General features: G+C 52.4%; 1 protein-coding gene across 2 annotated transcripts; it reads left to right on the forward strand.

Moving 5' to 3' along the window:
• Positions 1–167: 167 nt before the first annotated feature.
• Positions 168–14,915, forward strand: LOC144722101 (cationic amino acid transporter 4-like). Of its 2 annotated transcripts, XM_078600249.1 has the most exons (8): positions 168–336; positions 3,343–4,416; positions 7,026–7,306; positions 8,018–8,160; positions 8,639–8,879; positions 9,064–9,172; positions 9,674–9,888; positions 11,324–14,915. In XM_078600249.1, the coding sequence occupies exons 2-7, from the start codon at positions 3,435–3,437 to the stop codon at positions 9,886–9,888; spliced, it is 1,971 nt and encodes a 656-aa protein (XP_078456375.1). In that variant the 5' UTR covers positions 168–336; positions 3,343–3,434; the 3' UTR covers positions 11,324–14,915. The 2 variants fall into 2 exon arrangements, with proteins under 2 accessions (XP_078456375.1, XP_078456376.1); XM_078600250.1 differs by lacking the exon at positions 168–336 and having other exon boundaries at positions 362–4,416.
• Positions 14,916–16,409: the final 1,494 nt, after the last annotated feature.

Below are 16,409 nucleotides of genomic sequence, written 5' to 3' on the forward strand. Positions count from 1 at the left end.
GACGTCGCACTGTGAATATCATCGGCATGACGTCACGTATACGTTTGAACATGCACGACGTCGCACCGTGAATATCATCAGCATGACGTCGCGCACGTCCAGCGAAGACAACCCGCGTGACGTCACGCACCACAAGTGCAACACATTCTGTATGACGTCACGACATCAGTTTGAACACTTGGTGAGCTGGCTCGTCGGATGAGCGGTGACGTGCGGGGACGGTGGCCGCGCGTGCCGCGCCGCGTCGTTGTGAACGCGTTTTTAAAATCACGTGGCGAGGCGCGGGCAGTGAGGCGAGGATCTCCCGGTCCCTCCCTGGTGAACCCTGCGACAGCGGTGGGCAGTGTCCGTGTGTCACTGTGTGTGTCACTGTGTGTGTCAGTGTGTGTGTGTCAGTGTGTGTGTGTCACTGTGTGTGTGTCACTGTGTGTGTCAGTGTGTCACTCTGTGTGTGTCAGTGTGTGTGTGTCACTGTGTGTGTCACTCTGTGTGTGTCACTGTGTGTGTCACTCTGTGTGTGTCAGTGTGTGTGTCACTGTGTGTGTCACTGTGTGTGTCATTGCGTGTGTCAGTGTGTCACTGTGTGTGTCACTGTGTGTGTCACTGTGTGTGTGTCAGTGTGTCACTGTGTGTGTCAGTGTGTCACTGTGTGTGTGTCACTGTGTGTGTCACTGTGTGTGTGTCAGTGTGTCACTGTGTGTGTCACTGTGTGTGTAACTGTGTGTGTCACTGTGTCACTGTGTCACTGTGTGTGCCACAGTGTGTGTGTGTCAGTGTGTGTCAGTGTGACGATTATCTGAACCGGTCCCGGGCCTCCCCTAGGTCGACTGAGCCTCAAATGAGTACCTGGTGCGATGTGTAAACATCGCCACTAGGGAGACGAAGGCGGGCGTGGTGTTGGCCACCCACCCCCTCGTGTACCGTGCCGGCCTTCATAGGTGCTCGTTAACAGCACTTGCCACTAGTCTGCTAAGGCTATACGGGGGGTCTTTATCTTTGTCACAGTGTGTCACTGTGTGTGTCAGTGTGTCACTGTGTGTGTCAGTGTGTCACTGTGTCACTGTGTGTGTCACTGTGTGTGTCACTGTGTCACTGTGTGTGTCAGTGTGTCACTGTGTGTGTCAGTGTGTCACTGTGTGTGTCAGTGTGTCACTGTGTGTGTCAGTGTGTTTGCGGCGCTGTCGGTGTGTCAGTCTATGCGTGTGTCGATCTCAGTGTGTTTGACTTGTCAGAGTGTTTGTGTGTAACTCAGCGTGTCGCTGTCAGCGTGTCAGTCTGTGTGTGTCACTGTGTCACTGTGTGTGTCACTGTGTGTCAGTCTGTGTGTGTCACTGTGTGTCACTGTGTGTCACTGTGTCACTGTGTGTGTCACTGTGTGTCAGTATGTGTGTGTCACTGTGTGTCACTGTGTCACTGTGTGTGTCACTGTGTGTGTCACTGTGTGTCACTGTGTGTGTCACTGTGTTTGTCACTGTGTCACTGTGTGTGTCACTGTGTGTCAGTCTGTGTGTGTCACTGTGTGTGTCACTGTGTGTCAGTCTGTGTGTGTCACTGTGTCACTGTGTGTGTCACTGTGTCAGTGTGTGTGTCACTGTGTGTGTCATTGTGTCACTGTGTGTGTCACTGTGTCACTGTGTGTGTCACTGTGTCGTTGGCTGTGTGCCACGACAATGTGTTGCTACATATCGCACGGTGTGCATGTTCCACTGAGTTTGCGTGTGTCTACTACCATCGTGTGTACGTGTCACTTTGTGCTCTGTGCCTAACCGTGGCTGTAACTCCTGGACTGTCATTGTAAATTCATCATCACGTGGTTGTGGTTTTAGTGCACCGATTATCTTGCGATCACATCATCAGTTTTGGGCATTGTGGTTGCACGTGCGGGTGTTGTGGTTGTGATTCTGATCATTGCGGTGCTCGTGTCTCTCAGGTGGTACAATAGTTGTTGGTTGTTGTTGTTGTTGATATCCGCCGGCGGTGCTTGCTGATCGAGGCCATCGGCGGTGCACAGGAGGACGAAATCAAACTCTCGCCTCGCCTCGCCCCGGTGGGGCCACACGGCGAGGGAGGCATTGGCTCTGGGTGGTCGGCACGAACTCCGTCTCGCTCACATCACAGGGGGGCACGGCAACACACGAGGCAGCAGCGCAGCGTGCAGTGGCCTAGACCGATATCACATTCGTGTGGGTGTGTCCAGCAGACATGCTGGAGCCGGGAGGGTCGTCATTTGTTTCTTCTGTCAGACGTTACAGACGTGGACACTGCAGCAAGAGAGAAAAACACGTCAGCGTGGAGGAGCGATGATGCAGATGGGAGCAGAGATGATGTTAAGAGAGATGGTAACGTGGACTAAACAGGGGGACAGATGGGAGCAGGGATGATGTTAAGAGAGATGGTAACGTGGACTAAACGGGGGGACAGATGGGAGCAGGGATGAGAAGAGATCGTGCAGGGAGCCAGGGAGGGATGCAGGGAAGCGGGCTGGGGGGGAGAAGACCCGCCACGGCTCGCGCTCCTCCTCGTCCGCCTGCTGCTGCGATCGCGGCTCTTTAATGTTTAATGCGGCGGCAGTGATCGGTGATGCGGCGCGCAGAGACCCAGAGGCACACGCGCGCACACACGTGGGTCGTGGATGTGTGTGTGCGCGTTCTCGATTGGCCCGGTGCATGTGCCGTGTACAGTGTTTGTGAATAATCAGGCAAGGGGTCTGTTCATCCAGACTAATAATCAGAGCAATGTGCCTTCTGGACCATTTTGTGTAAACGTGCTGTACATTTATTGGTGGTAGCATTGCAAAGAAGGACTTGGATGTGAGTCTACGCTGAGAGTGTTATTGGCGTTTGTGTAAATTAGTGAAAGCTTGCACACGTCCTACTATACCAGTGTGTCGCGAATCAATACCAGTATACCAATCTGTCGCAAATCTAGATCCCGGTATACCGATGCTTTTAAAGGCAAATGTTCCCAACAGGGAGTCTGTGGCAGTCATCGAGGGAGTTGTAAAATGCCAATGGGTTTGTAGAAGTGAGCATTAGGGGTCCATAGCAAAGGGCAGTGCAGTCCTTTTGTTGAATAATCCCCCGCCCATCGAAGACGACACAAAAACAACACTATCCAATTGGAAGAGCCCTTATCAGGGAAGTTCAGAGGAGGCTGACATAATCAGTGTTTAGAACGCCTGGGCAAGGCATTTCACAGCTGCCTGTTGTCAACAGTGGCTGTCTAATGTATTGATCCCTACCACAGCAATCAAATCCCCCACTAGTTCAGGGCTGAAAGCGGTCGATGAGCACTTCCCCGTGCTCATTTGACCGGGAAATCATCGCGTGTTGTGTTCCCTAGGAATGCCTCTCGCTGGTGCCGCTGCGCTGCTGTAGGCGGTGAGATCTGTGAGCTGCCGTCCGTCGCGGTGCCGGGAGGAGCCGGAAGGAGCCATGAGCTCGCGATGGGCCCCGTGGGAGGGAGTGGTGCGCACGTGCCAGCGCATGGCGCGGACCAAGACCCTCGACGCCGACCTCATGGAGACGTCGCTCACGCGCTGCCTTTCCACGCTCGACCTCACGCTGCTCGGCCTCGGAGGCATGGTGGGCTCGGGCCTCTACGTGCTCACGGGCACCGTGGCCAAGTCGATGGCGGGCCCGGCGGTCATCATCTCGTTCCTGTTGGCCGGCCTGGCCTCCATGCTGGCGGCGCTGTGCTACGCGGAGTTCGGAGCGCGGGCGCCGCGGGCCGGTTCGGCGTACCTCTACACGTACATGACCATGGGCGAGGTGTGGGCCTTCATGATCGGCTGGAACGTCGTGCTTGAGTACATGATCGGCGGCGCCGCCGTGGCGCGCGCCTGGAGCGGCTACTTCGACGCCATCTTCGAGCACAAGATCCAGAACTTCACCCTCACCCACGTCGCCTCCTGGGACGTGCCGTTCCTCGCCCACTACCCCGACTTCCTCGCCTGCGGGATTTTGTTTATCGCGACAATTTTGGTTTCCTTTGGCACCAAAGTATCCTCTTGGATCAACCACCTGTTCGCCGTCATCAGCATGGGGGCCATCCTTTTCATCCTCGTGTTCGGCTTCACACTGGCCGATCCGCAGAACTACAGCAAAAAGGAGGGCGGCTTCGCTCCGTTCGGATTCTCGGGCATCATGACGGGGACGGCCACGTGCTTCTTTGCCTTTGTCGGCTTCGACGTGATCGCGTCATCGAGCGAGGAGGCTCGGGACCCATCTCGCTCCGTTCCGGTGGCCACGGCGCTGTCGCTGGTCCTCGCCACGCTGGCCTACACCCTGGTGGCCACGGTGCTCACGCTCATGGTGCCCTGGCACTCGCTGGTGCCCGAGTCGGCGCTGTCAGATGCCTTCTCCCGCCGGGGGCACCCGTGGGCCGGCTTCATTGTCTCCACCGGCTCCATATGCGGTGAGGCTGCTGGCAGCGCCCCTTCAGCACTGCATACCGAGCACGGCAAATCCTCAACCGCCAGAGCAGACGTTGGGATTGTAGCTAAGCCCGAGCAGCTGACCACTGTTGTTCCGTTGTTCATGGGGTAAAATGTCTTGACAGGCTTCAAATTACAGTGACAGGTCAACCCAGCGTATCATCCCTCTCGTGTTGATAAAATGAGTTTGTATTGGTGCAAAGTCATCAGTCATCCTACAGAGAACCTGGTCCCCATCATGAACGAGGTGGAATTTTAACTTTCGGTTCAGGGCTGCTAACAGAGATGAAACCTGCACCATTACCTGTTTAGGAGGAAGCATCTAACTTTACGTCGGCAGCTTGTAATGCTGTGGTGGGCTGTGTTGCTTCGCTTTAGATTCTCCCGGAGGGAATGAATGACTGGGCAGTCAGACGCGCAACAACACAGTACAGAAGAGAATGGTTTACCCTTTCTGGCAATAATGCGGGTGTTAAGATGTCCAAACACCAAATAGGCAGCCATTACCAGGCAGCCATTACCAAACAGCCATTACCAGGCAGCCATTACCAGGCAGCCATTACCAGGCAGCCATTACCAGGCAGCGTGCACACGGGGGAGGGAGAGAGCCCCGGGTGACAGGGGCAGCGAAGAAGGAGTGACCTCCCGTCCAGAGACGATCCATGGTGTCTTACTCGAGGCCTCCATTAGGTGCCATCCATTTAGTACGTACGCATGGAGCGGGGAGGTGGGGCGTTAACCCAAACGCGTTCGCTTGCGTATGGGGGGTCTACTGACAATGTACGTACGGATAGGAAACGGGGGGGGGGTGAAGCCTCGATAACAATTTGTCTACATCGGCCTTCAAATGAGCCACAGTTCAGTGTCTTCAGCTGTCAGACAACACGTCCTGCTGGGAGTGGTGGGACTGTGGGAGAGGCGTCACTCGTGTGCCACCGTGCCCCTGACTGCTGCTCTCACGCAGCTCAGCAACATCAGTGGCCAAGGCACGCAACTTAATTATTTAATGCAGCCGGCGGTGGACTGTCTGTTTGCTTAAACACGTTAATATTATTAATCCTTGATCGTTTCTGCGTGGATTAAATATCGGCCGTTCTTTAGGATTCGGGGTGGGGGGTGCGTCAAGCGAACGTACACAGGTGGGGCGGGGGGGTGTAAAAGGTACGCGTCCATACAGGGAGGGGGGGAGGGGTCAAATTTTGACATATTTTTGCGTACGTACTAAATGGATGGCCTCTTAATGCCCTAATCTCAAAGCAAACGAATGCAGCGCTTGCCCTTTAACACTGTTGTTGCCATTGCTACTCAGATCAACAATGGACTGTGTCGCTCATTTATTGGACAACTTGCAGCTGATTAAGGATAGCTAAAAAAAACTGACCTTCTCAACAAGGATTCAACAATGTCGTGATTGGAACTTGCCGACTAAAATAAGAAATTCAATCTTTAGCCAACCTTCCCGTGAGACCCCGGTGATGCCGCGTGTATATGTGTTAGCGGTGGTGGAGCGGTCAGCGCTGCACTGCGCTACTGCTGCGCTACGAACCCAGAGACCCGAGTTCGATTCCCGCTCACGGCCAACACCAGTGACGATTATCTGAACTGGTCCTGGGCCTCCCCTCGCCTCAAATGAGTACCTGATGAGGTGTGTAAACATCGCCACTCGGGAGACAAAGGCGGTCGGGCGTGGTGCTGGCCACCCACCTCCTCGTGTGCCGTGCAGACCTTCATAGGTGCTTGCTAACAGCACTTGCCCCAATAGTCTGTTACAGGCTATACGGGGGATCTTTGTCTTTATATATGCGATCGCGTCTGTTTGCACGTCCTAACGGGGCTGTGTTCCAGGATGCACGTGGACACGTGGTGTGTACAGTTACAAATCAGTTTGCATTCATAAAGCATCTATATGCAACCACATCTCGCATTTAATTATTCGGTGTGCCCGCTTGTTTAGAAGAATTTATGCAGGAATTTTCTGCAGGAAATGCCGTACACTTGCATTTTTGCATGTAAGCCATTTAACTGTGTCAGCTTGGTGGATTGGTTTCGCGTGCCCTCCTCCCTGCACTAAACGAAAGCTCCCTGCCTGGTCGGCTGGAAAATGTTCATTTGAAGCCTAATTTGCAGTTGTAATGCAATGAATTTAACTTCATGTAGCATCATCATACAATCGTATCTCAAAACCCTTGCATTATATGCCGCATTTACATCACAAGGTGGGGGGCAAATGTACGTCTGTAGAACGTCTTTCGTGCTGTAAGTGGGGGGGAAGGACAGCAGGAAGAAGAAAGATACCTATCTCGTGAAGGACATTGGTTCCCAGTGTAAAATATACACTCTGCCCAACTCCCAGCTCTCTCCCCGGCCAGGAGTATCAACCCCGTGTCACCGTTTCATAGGAATGTGACATTTCTAGCACTTCCTTGGGGCCTCCAGCAGAGAAGGCCCGCCGCTCCCTTGCCCGTTTTAACAGGGCCGCTGTGACACCTTGACACCTCCGGTCGTTTTTTCAGTACGATACTCCATGGGCGTGAGGGCAACCTGTCCGCCTAACGTCCGTGATGGTCCGTGTCTCCCCCCCCCCCCCCAGCGATGAACACCGTGCTGCTGAGCAGCCTCTTCTCGTTGCCGCGCATCATCTACGCGATGGCCGACGACGGGCTCTTCTTCTCCGTCTTCTCTCACCTGCACGCCGTCACCAAGGTTCCCGTCAACGCCATCGTGGTGTTCGGCACACTGACGGCCGTGCTGGCCACGCTGTTCGACCTGGAGGCGCTCGTGCAGTTCCTGTCCATCGGCACGCTGCTGGCGTACACCTTTGTAGCGGCGAGCATCATCGTGCTGCGCTACCAGCCCGACCGCACCTTGCAGGTGTGTGCCGCCAGCGCCCGGCGCACGCCATGGGGGGCGGGGGCGGGGGAGCGGTGCTACCCCATGCACAAGCGATATCCTATTTCACTCTTGTTCTGCGCTATTATTCGGTACTTAGCGCCTGTGCGTCATTGGGAAAATGAGAGAGAAGTTATTGGGGCAGTTGGAGGGAATAATGGAAATGAGGTACAGCTGGGGCACAAGATAATTATTCCCAGATCAATTACAAAATCACCCCACGTCTTCAGGTGGTCTCACCCTCGTGTCTACGTCTTCATCTCACTTCACTCCCCTCTGCATGCTCTCTGTCTGTTACAGAGAACCACTTCCGTCTCCCAATCCCCTCCGTCGTACTCCGCTCAGAGGTTGCGCCTTTGCCCCCTGGTCTTTTGCACTGTCAATCCCATATCCTTGTTCAAGTCCAGGCTTCCTCTTCATGCTACATTTACACGTCTCAATTCTTTATTCCAAGGCACTGGATAAGAGCTGTGAGTAAGCAGCTGTGCAATGTGATGAAGACAGCTACTCACAGGCATAGGAGAGTGATGAGAGGTTGTGAGTTCAAATCCTTGTCAGAGGTCAATTCGACCCATCATCACCGCAGAGCCAGTGAACTGAGCACCGCTGTATGGGAAGTCAACGGTGGATGAGCTGCCCTGGGATAGAGAGCAGAGCAGGCAGTGACCGCACCCCACCTTGCCGCACCCGCAGAGCGAGTTCCTGGACATCTCGCCGGACAAGGAAGGCGAGCGGCGCGACACGGCCGGCTACGAGTCGTTCTCGGACAAGCTGCGTCTCGTGGGGAAGCAGCGGGGAGAAACAGACGCGCGGCAGGCCGGCTGCCTCAAGGCCAGGTACTCCGACGCCGCCGAACGACCACACTGCCCGCAACTGCACCTCCGCTGCATTGTTCTTTGTCATGGATTTTTGGGTTTAGCCACGTAATGATCTGGCAAGATTTGGTCGTAAGACCCTCTACCACCCAACACAGCCGAACAAATTGTCACGTGTAGAAGAAGCATTTATCACACCAATCGTAACTTCAGCTCACCAGTAAGTTGAAGAACGATTCTCACAACCAAATTTATCCATCAGATACGACGTTTTGTCGAACGACGCCGAGCATCTTCAGAACTAGATCGAGGGAGTCGGAATAAAATCTAGGAAGTCTAAATGATTCTAAATAGTTATTTAGGAATGTGTAAAATCCACCACTGGCTCAGGGCTATAAGCGGGAGATGACCACTGCCTCTCGATGCTCGCTCCAGCTGGAAATGACATTGGCTTTGACTGCGGTGATGCTGTAGTGACGGATGTATTCGCTGGCGCTAGGTTTGAGTGTCTTCTGCGGGTGCTGGCGCCGTGCGGCCCGGGCGAGGCGGTGGTGGTGTGCGTGGTGGCGCTGCTCGTGTGCGCCACCTCGCTGGCCTCCATGCTCGTGTTTGGCTCCTCGCACCTGCACCTGCCGACGTGGGCCTTCGCGCTCTTCCTCTCCATCTTCGGCCTGGGCTTCCTCGTCAGCGTGATGCTCATTGCCGCTCACGAGCAGAATCGCGGTCCCACTACCTTCTTGGTGGGTGCCTATCATGCGTGATTTCACGGCAGCAGAGCTCTCACTCCACTCGTGAACAAGCATGTTGTATATTCAGAGCGCTACGTCACAGGCACACGCCATCAACTGTCTTGTGGAGAACGACTCAGGCCCAGAGTCTTCCCCGCGTGATCTTATTGAGGCTCAACACCGTGTGGGACTGCAGGTTCCGTGTGTGCCATTCTTGCCGGCCCTGAGCATGCTCATCAACATCACCCTGATGCTGAAGCTCAACTACATGACGTGGGTGCGCTTCATGGTGTGGATCGTTGTCGGTGAGTTCCAGTGCCAGCCACCAGTGACGTTTGACATTTGAAATCTTGTGCCTTCGTGATGGCCTTGTGCTATAAGAATGGCGCGAATACCCAATGAACTAAAATATTTAATTATTATTAAATGCTTCATTTATTCCAGGCGATTATTGTCAGAATGTATTTATTGTTTGAATAATAATCAATTACCCTTATTCAAAGTTTATGCAAATGTTTCAATTAACTTAACAACTGGAAAAATGTTTAAAGCACAAACCAGAGAGCAAGTACAGCCAAGGTAGGACACTTGAGAATCTAAGCACAGGGGAATTCAGATGAGACGATACAAATGAGACCACAGAAATGAAACTCACAGTACAAGAGTGACAGACTGTACAAACGAGATCCAACAGACAGCATGAATGAGAGAGCCACATGACCCCCTTGTGTGTCGTGCCGACCTTCGTGGCTGCATGCTAACAGCATTTCCCCCTACATGTGGAATCTTCGTGTGTGTGTGTTCAGGTATGTTCATCTACCTGTCGTACGGGATGTGGCACAGCAAGGAGCGGCTGCGGGAGCCGGCTCCGCGCACGGTGACCGCGCGCTACGTCGTCATCCCCAGTGGCCGTCTCTCCGAGAGCCTGCAGCCCGTGCAGCCCCCGGGGGACAGACCCTGCAGCCTCAGCGACAGCGACAGCGACGCCGAGTTGGACGGCGTCTCCAACCGCCAGAGATAGGTGCCTGCAGGCCTCGGGGGCCAGGGCCTCCTGTAGGCCTCAGGGTCTGACTGGGACTCGGGGTCTCACTGGTCCTCGGGGACTTACTGGGACTCAGGGTCTCACTGGGACTCGAGGTCTAACTGGGCCTCGAGGTCTCACTGGGCCTCAGGGTCTCACTGGGACTCAGGGTCTCCCTGGGCCTCAGGGTCTCACTGGGACTCATTGTCTCACTGGGCCTCGGGGTCTTCCTGGGCCTCGGGGGGCCTCAAGATCTGGCTGGGCTCCACGCGAAGTGAAGTTGCCCCTGCTAAGGGCGCAGGGCTGCTTTGTGGAGAACGCTCGCTCGTTGCAGGCGACGTCTGGCTGCACTGAGCACGTGGACGCGTTCAGCGTTTGTCGGAATCCTTAACGAGAGGCGGGCGCCACACAGCATCGAAAGACACCCTCCGCAGTTAATTTAAAGGAAGACGCAATGCAAAAACCCCACATTGGTTGACATTTTATGATGTGAACAAAACATCCATTTATGGCAATGTCCAGTTTAAACGGAGTGAAGGGGTGGGGGGCATGGCTTGGGAAGGCCTTCATCTAGTAGTGAACAGCTACCGGATGACGATGGCGGGATAGTGCTACCTTTTCAGGTTTTAAATTCCCCTCCGTGCTGGGCCTCATAGGCTGGAGCTGCTCCCACCGCACAGCCCCGTGGCATGCCTGGGCTGGTGGCGCTCTCCTCTCCTCGTGTGTAACGATGACCACCCTAGAGGGCGCTGTGGCCCTCTGTCTGACGGTCACATGGCCCTGACTCGCAATTAAGCTCTCTTAAAATTGGAAGCTCCAGACGCCCTTAACGCCCATTAAGGCAGCCGAGGTTTGCACCTGCAAGGTAAAATATTTCCGTTTTGTTTTGCGTCTTTCTTTAAACGTGTAATGTGCAATCCCATGTTGAACTAAGTGCAGAGCAGTTTGGGTTCTCGTTCACCGTTGTTTGCGCCAAAGTCACTCAAGCTCAGAGGTATTCCAATGTTTAATTGAAAATTGTAAAATTGTTCCTTGGTGTACACAGAACACATATAACTTCTACTTCGCACAGTTGCCATGACAATTGCAAACCATTTTACTTTAAAATATATATTTATTTAAAGCCTTGTCAATCAAAGGTCAAAAGATTTGATGTTTTAAAATGAATGCGTTGGCTGTCGTTGCATGAGAATGGCTATTCCCTGAGACCAGCCAACCAAAACATCAACAGCCTTACCCCGCAAAGAGAAAATACTTCGTCTTGTTTATTATTATTTAGTCAACCTCTGTGGTCCTGAGTAGAGAAGCATTCATCTAATTTAACTGCTCAGTCCTTGTATACCTTGAACATTCCGCTCTCTAGGCTCTCTTACCATTCCTGCTGTGCGTGCTGGGCGTATACAAAGACAAAGCTCCCCTGTGTATCCCCTAACAGACCTGAGGAGCAAGTGCTGTTAGTGAGTAGCAGCACCGATGAAGACCAGCACAGCACACGCGGGGAGGGAGTGGGTGGCCAGCACCACGCCCAGAGACGCCTTCATCTCTCCAGTGGCGATGTTTACACACCGCACCAGATACTCACGCGAGCCCCAGGACCGGTTCGGATAATCGTCACCAGTGTTGGTGGCCCTGAGCAGGCATGGAACTGGGTTCACCACCGCTCGGACGTACACACACACACACACAGCCAGGTCCAGTTGTTGAGCTTAGCCACAGGTCTTACTGCACATTCGCCTTGGCCACTGCCTACAACCCATGAGTCGTGAGTTGTAGCCCTGGCCACCCTCTGCCCACAGGTGGTTGGATTGCTAAGCACAGTATGTGTGCATGTACAGCCCTTTTGTCATTCCACTGCTGGATGAGGACCTCCCACCGCCAAGTGGGTTGTGAGGATCATTTGACCATACTTCACCATATTTGTCAGCGCGTATTTGTGACGGACGGGGACCGTAGACGTGTGAGTATAGAAGTACAATACAGTAAAATATAACAAGTGATTTTCTGCACTGACCTCTGCTGGTCACATAACTAAGTCAATAAAAAACCTGTCACTACAACGTTGGAACCCATCCAAGAAGTAACCAGGCTCAACCAAGCTTAGCTTCTGAGATCTGATGAGATATTTGGCAATTGAAAAACTACACTTGCATAACACATTCCAGTGAACACACATTTTTCTCAAAGCGATTGTGTTGGTGTTAGCTTAGTTACATCAGTGCAGGTTTCAGGTTCACAAGCCCGTGGCAACTTCTAAACCGCAGCACGCTCGGAGGAGCAGCAGCTGGGAATGCAGAGCCCCCAGTGCCACCCTCAGTGACGGGGAAACACGGAGACCGTGGAGAGAACTTCGACTCTTCCTCCTGGCTGTGGCCAGAGGTCACTGCATTTCGCTGGACACTGGAGGTGACTGCGCACAGCTTGTTGTGTTTAGTTTGTCGTCCTTCCCCCCGCACCTCCAATCAGCACGGTTGGCTACGTACGGTGCGAAAGACGTCCGACATATACGTACATTCATCGAACTTAATCATTCGCTTTCTCGCAAACCGTGAGCCGACTGTGACATGTTGTGCCATCACGGTACGGACACGTCACTCAGCGTCCGTTGAGTTGTAAGGTGTTGGGGTTGCACCGACAAAGCGCGTTGTGGGAGGCGCTACTTTGTTGTGTAGGTTCCATTCACTTTTTGCACAGCGCCGCGCCCGCTCGGGATGCATCGGCCCTTCTCGGCACAATTCCATAAGTAGCCGTGCGCATTATATCTTTTGATACTATTGACGCACTGCACGTTCTGGTGTGTGACCAGTATGTTACAGCTGCTATCCAGGTAAAAATGCCCTTCATGATGCTCGGTTTTTTTAGCGGAATGCAATCCCATTTCCTCTTTGGGATTACGTACAGCAGTCATCGCATCCTCCTGGCAGACTCGTGTCTCTTTGCAGACCAGGTGTCAAGCCCCCTTGTGCCGCACAAAGATACCTGTTACTGGGGGTGCCCTTTCAAATGTGTTCAGATGCGATGCGAAGCACTCATGAGATGGACCGGTATGCAGGAGGGCGCGATATCATCATTATTACTTACTGCGCGTTGTGACTTTTATTTGTCGTAAGTTCTAGTTTTGTTGTTTTGCACGTACAGGTTACGAGATATAAGAGTATCTCAGCAGGAGTAGCTTGTGTTTAGTGGGAAATTGTGCAATGTTCTGTTTCCTCGTTTGTACATCATTATTATGCAGTCCACCACACTCAAACCTTTTATTTTCCCCCGGGCGTATTTAAGATGAGAAGCTCTCATGTCGATGGAAATCCATATAACTTGGTGGCAATGCATGCAGGCCGAGGCAAACTACTATAAAACACCTGTTGATTGGGACAGCAGAGCTGCTGACCATGGCACGAAGCCTCAGTACCACACAAACCCAGTAGAGGGTAGACACGCAGCATTGACACCACGACTCGCGCGATGGCGAATGCAACTGCATTGTTGAACACACCACAGAGTAGCAGCAGCAGCAACAGCCCTTACTACAAACATCTCTGTGAATAATCACAGCAGTGAGATTGTAGTGTTAACGTGTGCTGATGATCCTTACCCAGTGTAAAGTAGTATAAAATAACCTGCCTTGAAACGTTATAAAGGCCACGTTTTCAGCAATGTGACAGGCTTGGTTTAGCCACGCCCTGCACACACAGGCCCCACGCTGGGCTTCCATGGCTTCGCGGTTGTCCCGCGATGCTGCGTGACATGAACCCTGCAGATCGATTATTAAAAACGCATTCCCGTGACTCGCTGCAATCGCTAAACCGCGTTGCTGTTGCCCTGCACAAGCACCCACTGTGATTGGCTTCATTTGTATTGACGCGTTCACAGGTTGCATTCCTACTTGTTCTCAAATGTACAGAATTCCATATTTGCAGCGGGAACGTGGATTGTGTCGGACAACGCTCCCCTCCGTGGGCGGTGCACCCACCACGGGCCTTAACGTGACCGAGAGATCCATCGGGATGCGATGGCTTATTGCGCCACGCGTGGCCGTGCCTGGTTGACGGCTGTGTAAGCCACGTGCTCTTCAAGTCCGCAACCACATTGCGACCAAAACCTCTCCCCTGATCGAACCGCAACCAAAGGCCCACGGAGGCGTGCGTCGCGTGCCGCACTGTGCTGATGACACGTGTGGGAGTAGCTTCATTGTGTCCAGTGACGTCTGTGCTTGGTGTTGACAGTGGAGAGTAGACGTTGTGTTTCACCCTCACTTCGGAATCCGCCTGCCCCAGTGACCGTGCCCCTCGCACCTCCTTCACGATGAGCGAACGTGGCATCTGGTGATGAGTTACTAACGTGGACCGCCTGTCGCGGGACGTGCCTGTTGACTGATGTGTACCGTGGCGGTGTGGACAGCGACGACTGGATGACGGGGACTGTGACGCCGAGGCGTGAATTGTGCGCTGCGGGAGAACGAGTGTGAAGAGTGCGCGCGTTGTGAGGCTACTGGTGGTGGTTGTGTCGGTCGACACGATGCCGACCGAGCTGGAGGAGGAAGGCTCTGCCACTGTCTGCGTCTGGATCAGTGGCGGATCGAAGGGGGGGAGGAGGCGATTGGGGTGATAGCCCCCCCCCCACCCCAAAATCTAAAAAGAAATTGGTATTGCAGGTACACTGATATATTCCATAGAAATTACGTTCAATGGTTTGTGTTGTTATTATCATTGACGTGTGGCCATATTTTAAAAGCTTGACATTTCGGAACCGCGCCCCTACCATGGGAAGTTGCTCACTCCGCCTCTGGTCTACACGTGGCTGGTGAGTGCAGTGGGCCGGGAGAGTGACTGGTGCTTACTTTTATGTTATTTAATGGTTGTCGGTGGTGTTGTGTTACGTTAACTTATTTCAAAGTGATTTGAAATCTTGTATATTTTTTTAAAAACTGGAGTAATTTACATTTTACAAAGGTTATGAATTATTATTGTCCTTGTAAAGTATGTAATAAATGTGTACCGAAGCATCTCTGATTCTTCCTGCTACTACTCACACTCTTTTTGAAATGTGATTCACTTGTGAATGTTTGCACGTGTGTGTGTGTGAGTATAAAGTCACACGTGCCATGACCTGTCCAGTCGGACACCAGCACGCAGCACTGAGACACCACGGTTCGGATAGCAGCTCTGCCGGGAAGGGTACAAGGCGACATTTCAACTAAACCTTTTTTTGTATTTTACCATGTACGGCCCACTGAGCTATGTAGCTCTTTTTCAGAAGCAACCTGGCCACATGATAGCCCAACGAAGTGGCTTATCGTGTGGAAATGTATAGCAGCCAAATACTCTAAATGCGTGATGTTGATTCTAAATGTGGAGGGAAACACCGGGAGACCCAGAAAACAAAAAACCTTTGGTCAATGTGACTGGTTTCCTCTCGGGCAGTTTCCTAACAGCAATACGACTTTAAACTATAGATTAGTTCATATTGGGGCATCTTCACAAATAGTTATGATGCCCCACTCACCCTCTGTCACAGACGTAATGAGATACGGACTGAGCTACTACATTCACCCATTCAGCTTTCGTTGGAACGCGTCAATAACAAACCCAGCTCGTGAAGAGAGAACCCCAATAAGAGCGGCCTCTTTAAGTGGCTGTCATTAAATCTGCCCCGTAATGTGTGGGGCTACCTCTGTCACAATGGCTTCTAAATGATGGTTTGCAGTGATAAGCCTGTTTAGCAGTGCCTTTTAAAGGGCCGTGTGTTTGTGCTGTTTGGTTAGGCCTTGTCTGATGGCCTTCTTTGTGTCAATGTCCTCTTCCTCGTTCCCTGCAGGCTTGGGCTTGCCAACAGTGGACACAAGCACTCCCTGTGCCACGGAGCCGCATGGACATCCACTCGCACATGAATACAAACACAAAGCCACATGCATAGAGCAGCTACTCAGTGTACTCAGTGTACACACGGTTGGCTATGTACGGTGCTAAAGATATTCAACGTACATGGTGTGAACATTTGCATGTGTGGTTACTTTAGAATTTGTTGAAACCTCTACCTAAATGAATGACACTGGGTCACATCTAGTTTTGTTTTCTATTGTTAATACCATCATTTAACATAACTAGTATAACTTAACGTGTATAAATTAACATTCACTGTTAACTGTTACACTGAACCGATGTTAGTAATTATCACAGCTGTCTACGAAATGGCAAGCTGGGTAAGTCATCCAATGAAGGGAGCCTTCCCGATGTCCAGGAGAGATGCCGCTGTGCCGGCTTGCTGTTGTGATAGAGAGGTGCCACCTGTCTGGGATTGACCTGGCAGTAGTGGTCGCTCGGTGGTAGGAATGTATTTGTACTGAGATCTGTTAGCACTGTCTTGGAACTGAATTGCAATACGCTGCACAGTTTTTAAAGAGCTGGGTTGACTGAGAAGTGTGTCCGGGCTTGGAGTGTGGCAAGAGCCCATTCAGGCAAAATGTATCTTTGTCGAGGTTTAACTGGGTCAGACAAGTACAGACTAACAAGAGTACAGAGTTCAAA

This window comes from Lampetra planeri, chromosome 13 (genome assembly GCF_965212315.1).
Source record: "Lampetra planeri chromosome 13, kcLamPlan1.2.h2, whole genome shotgun sequence".
Taxonomy (NCBI): domain Eukaryota; kingdom Metazoa; phylum Chordata; class Hyperoartia; order Petromyzontiformes; family Petromyzontidae; genus Lampetra; species Lampetra planeri.

Coding starts and splice junctions, on each gene's coding strand:
- LOC144722101 (XM_078600249.1), top strand. CDS start 3,435: ATGAGCTCGCGATGGGCCCCGTGGGAGGGAGTGGTGCGCACGTGCCAG. Junction 4,417..7,025: donor CTCCACCGGCTCCATATGCG/GTGAGGCTGCTG, acceptor CCCCCCCCCCAG/CGATGAACACCGTGCTGCTG. Junction 8,161..8,638: donor GCCGGCTGCCTCAAGGCCAG/GTACTCCGACGC, acceptor CGCTGGCGCTAG/GTTTGAGTGTCTTCTGCGGG.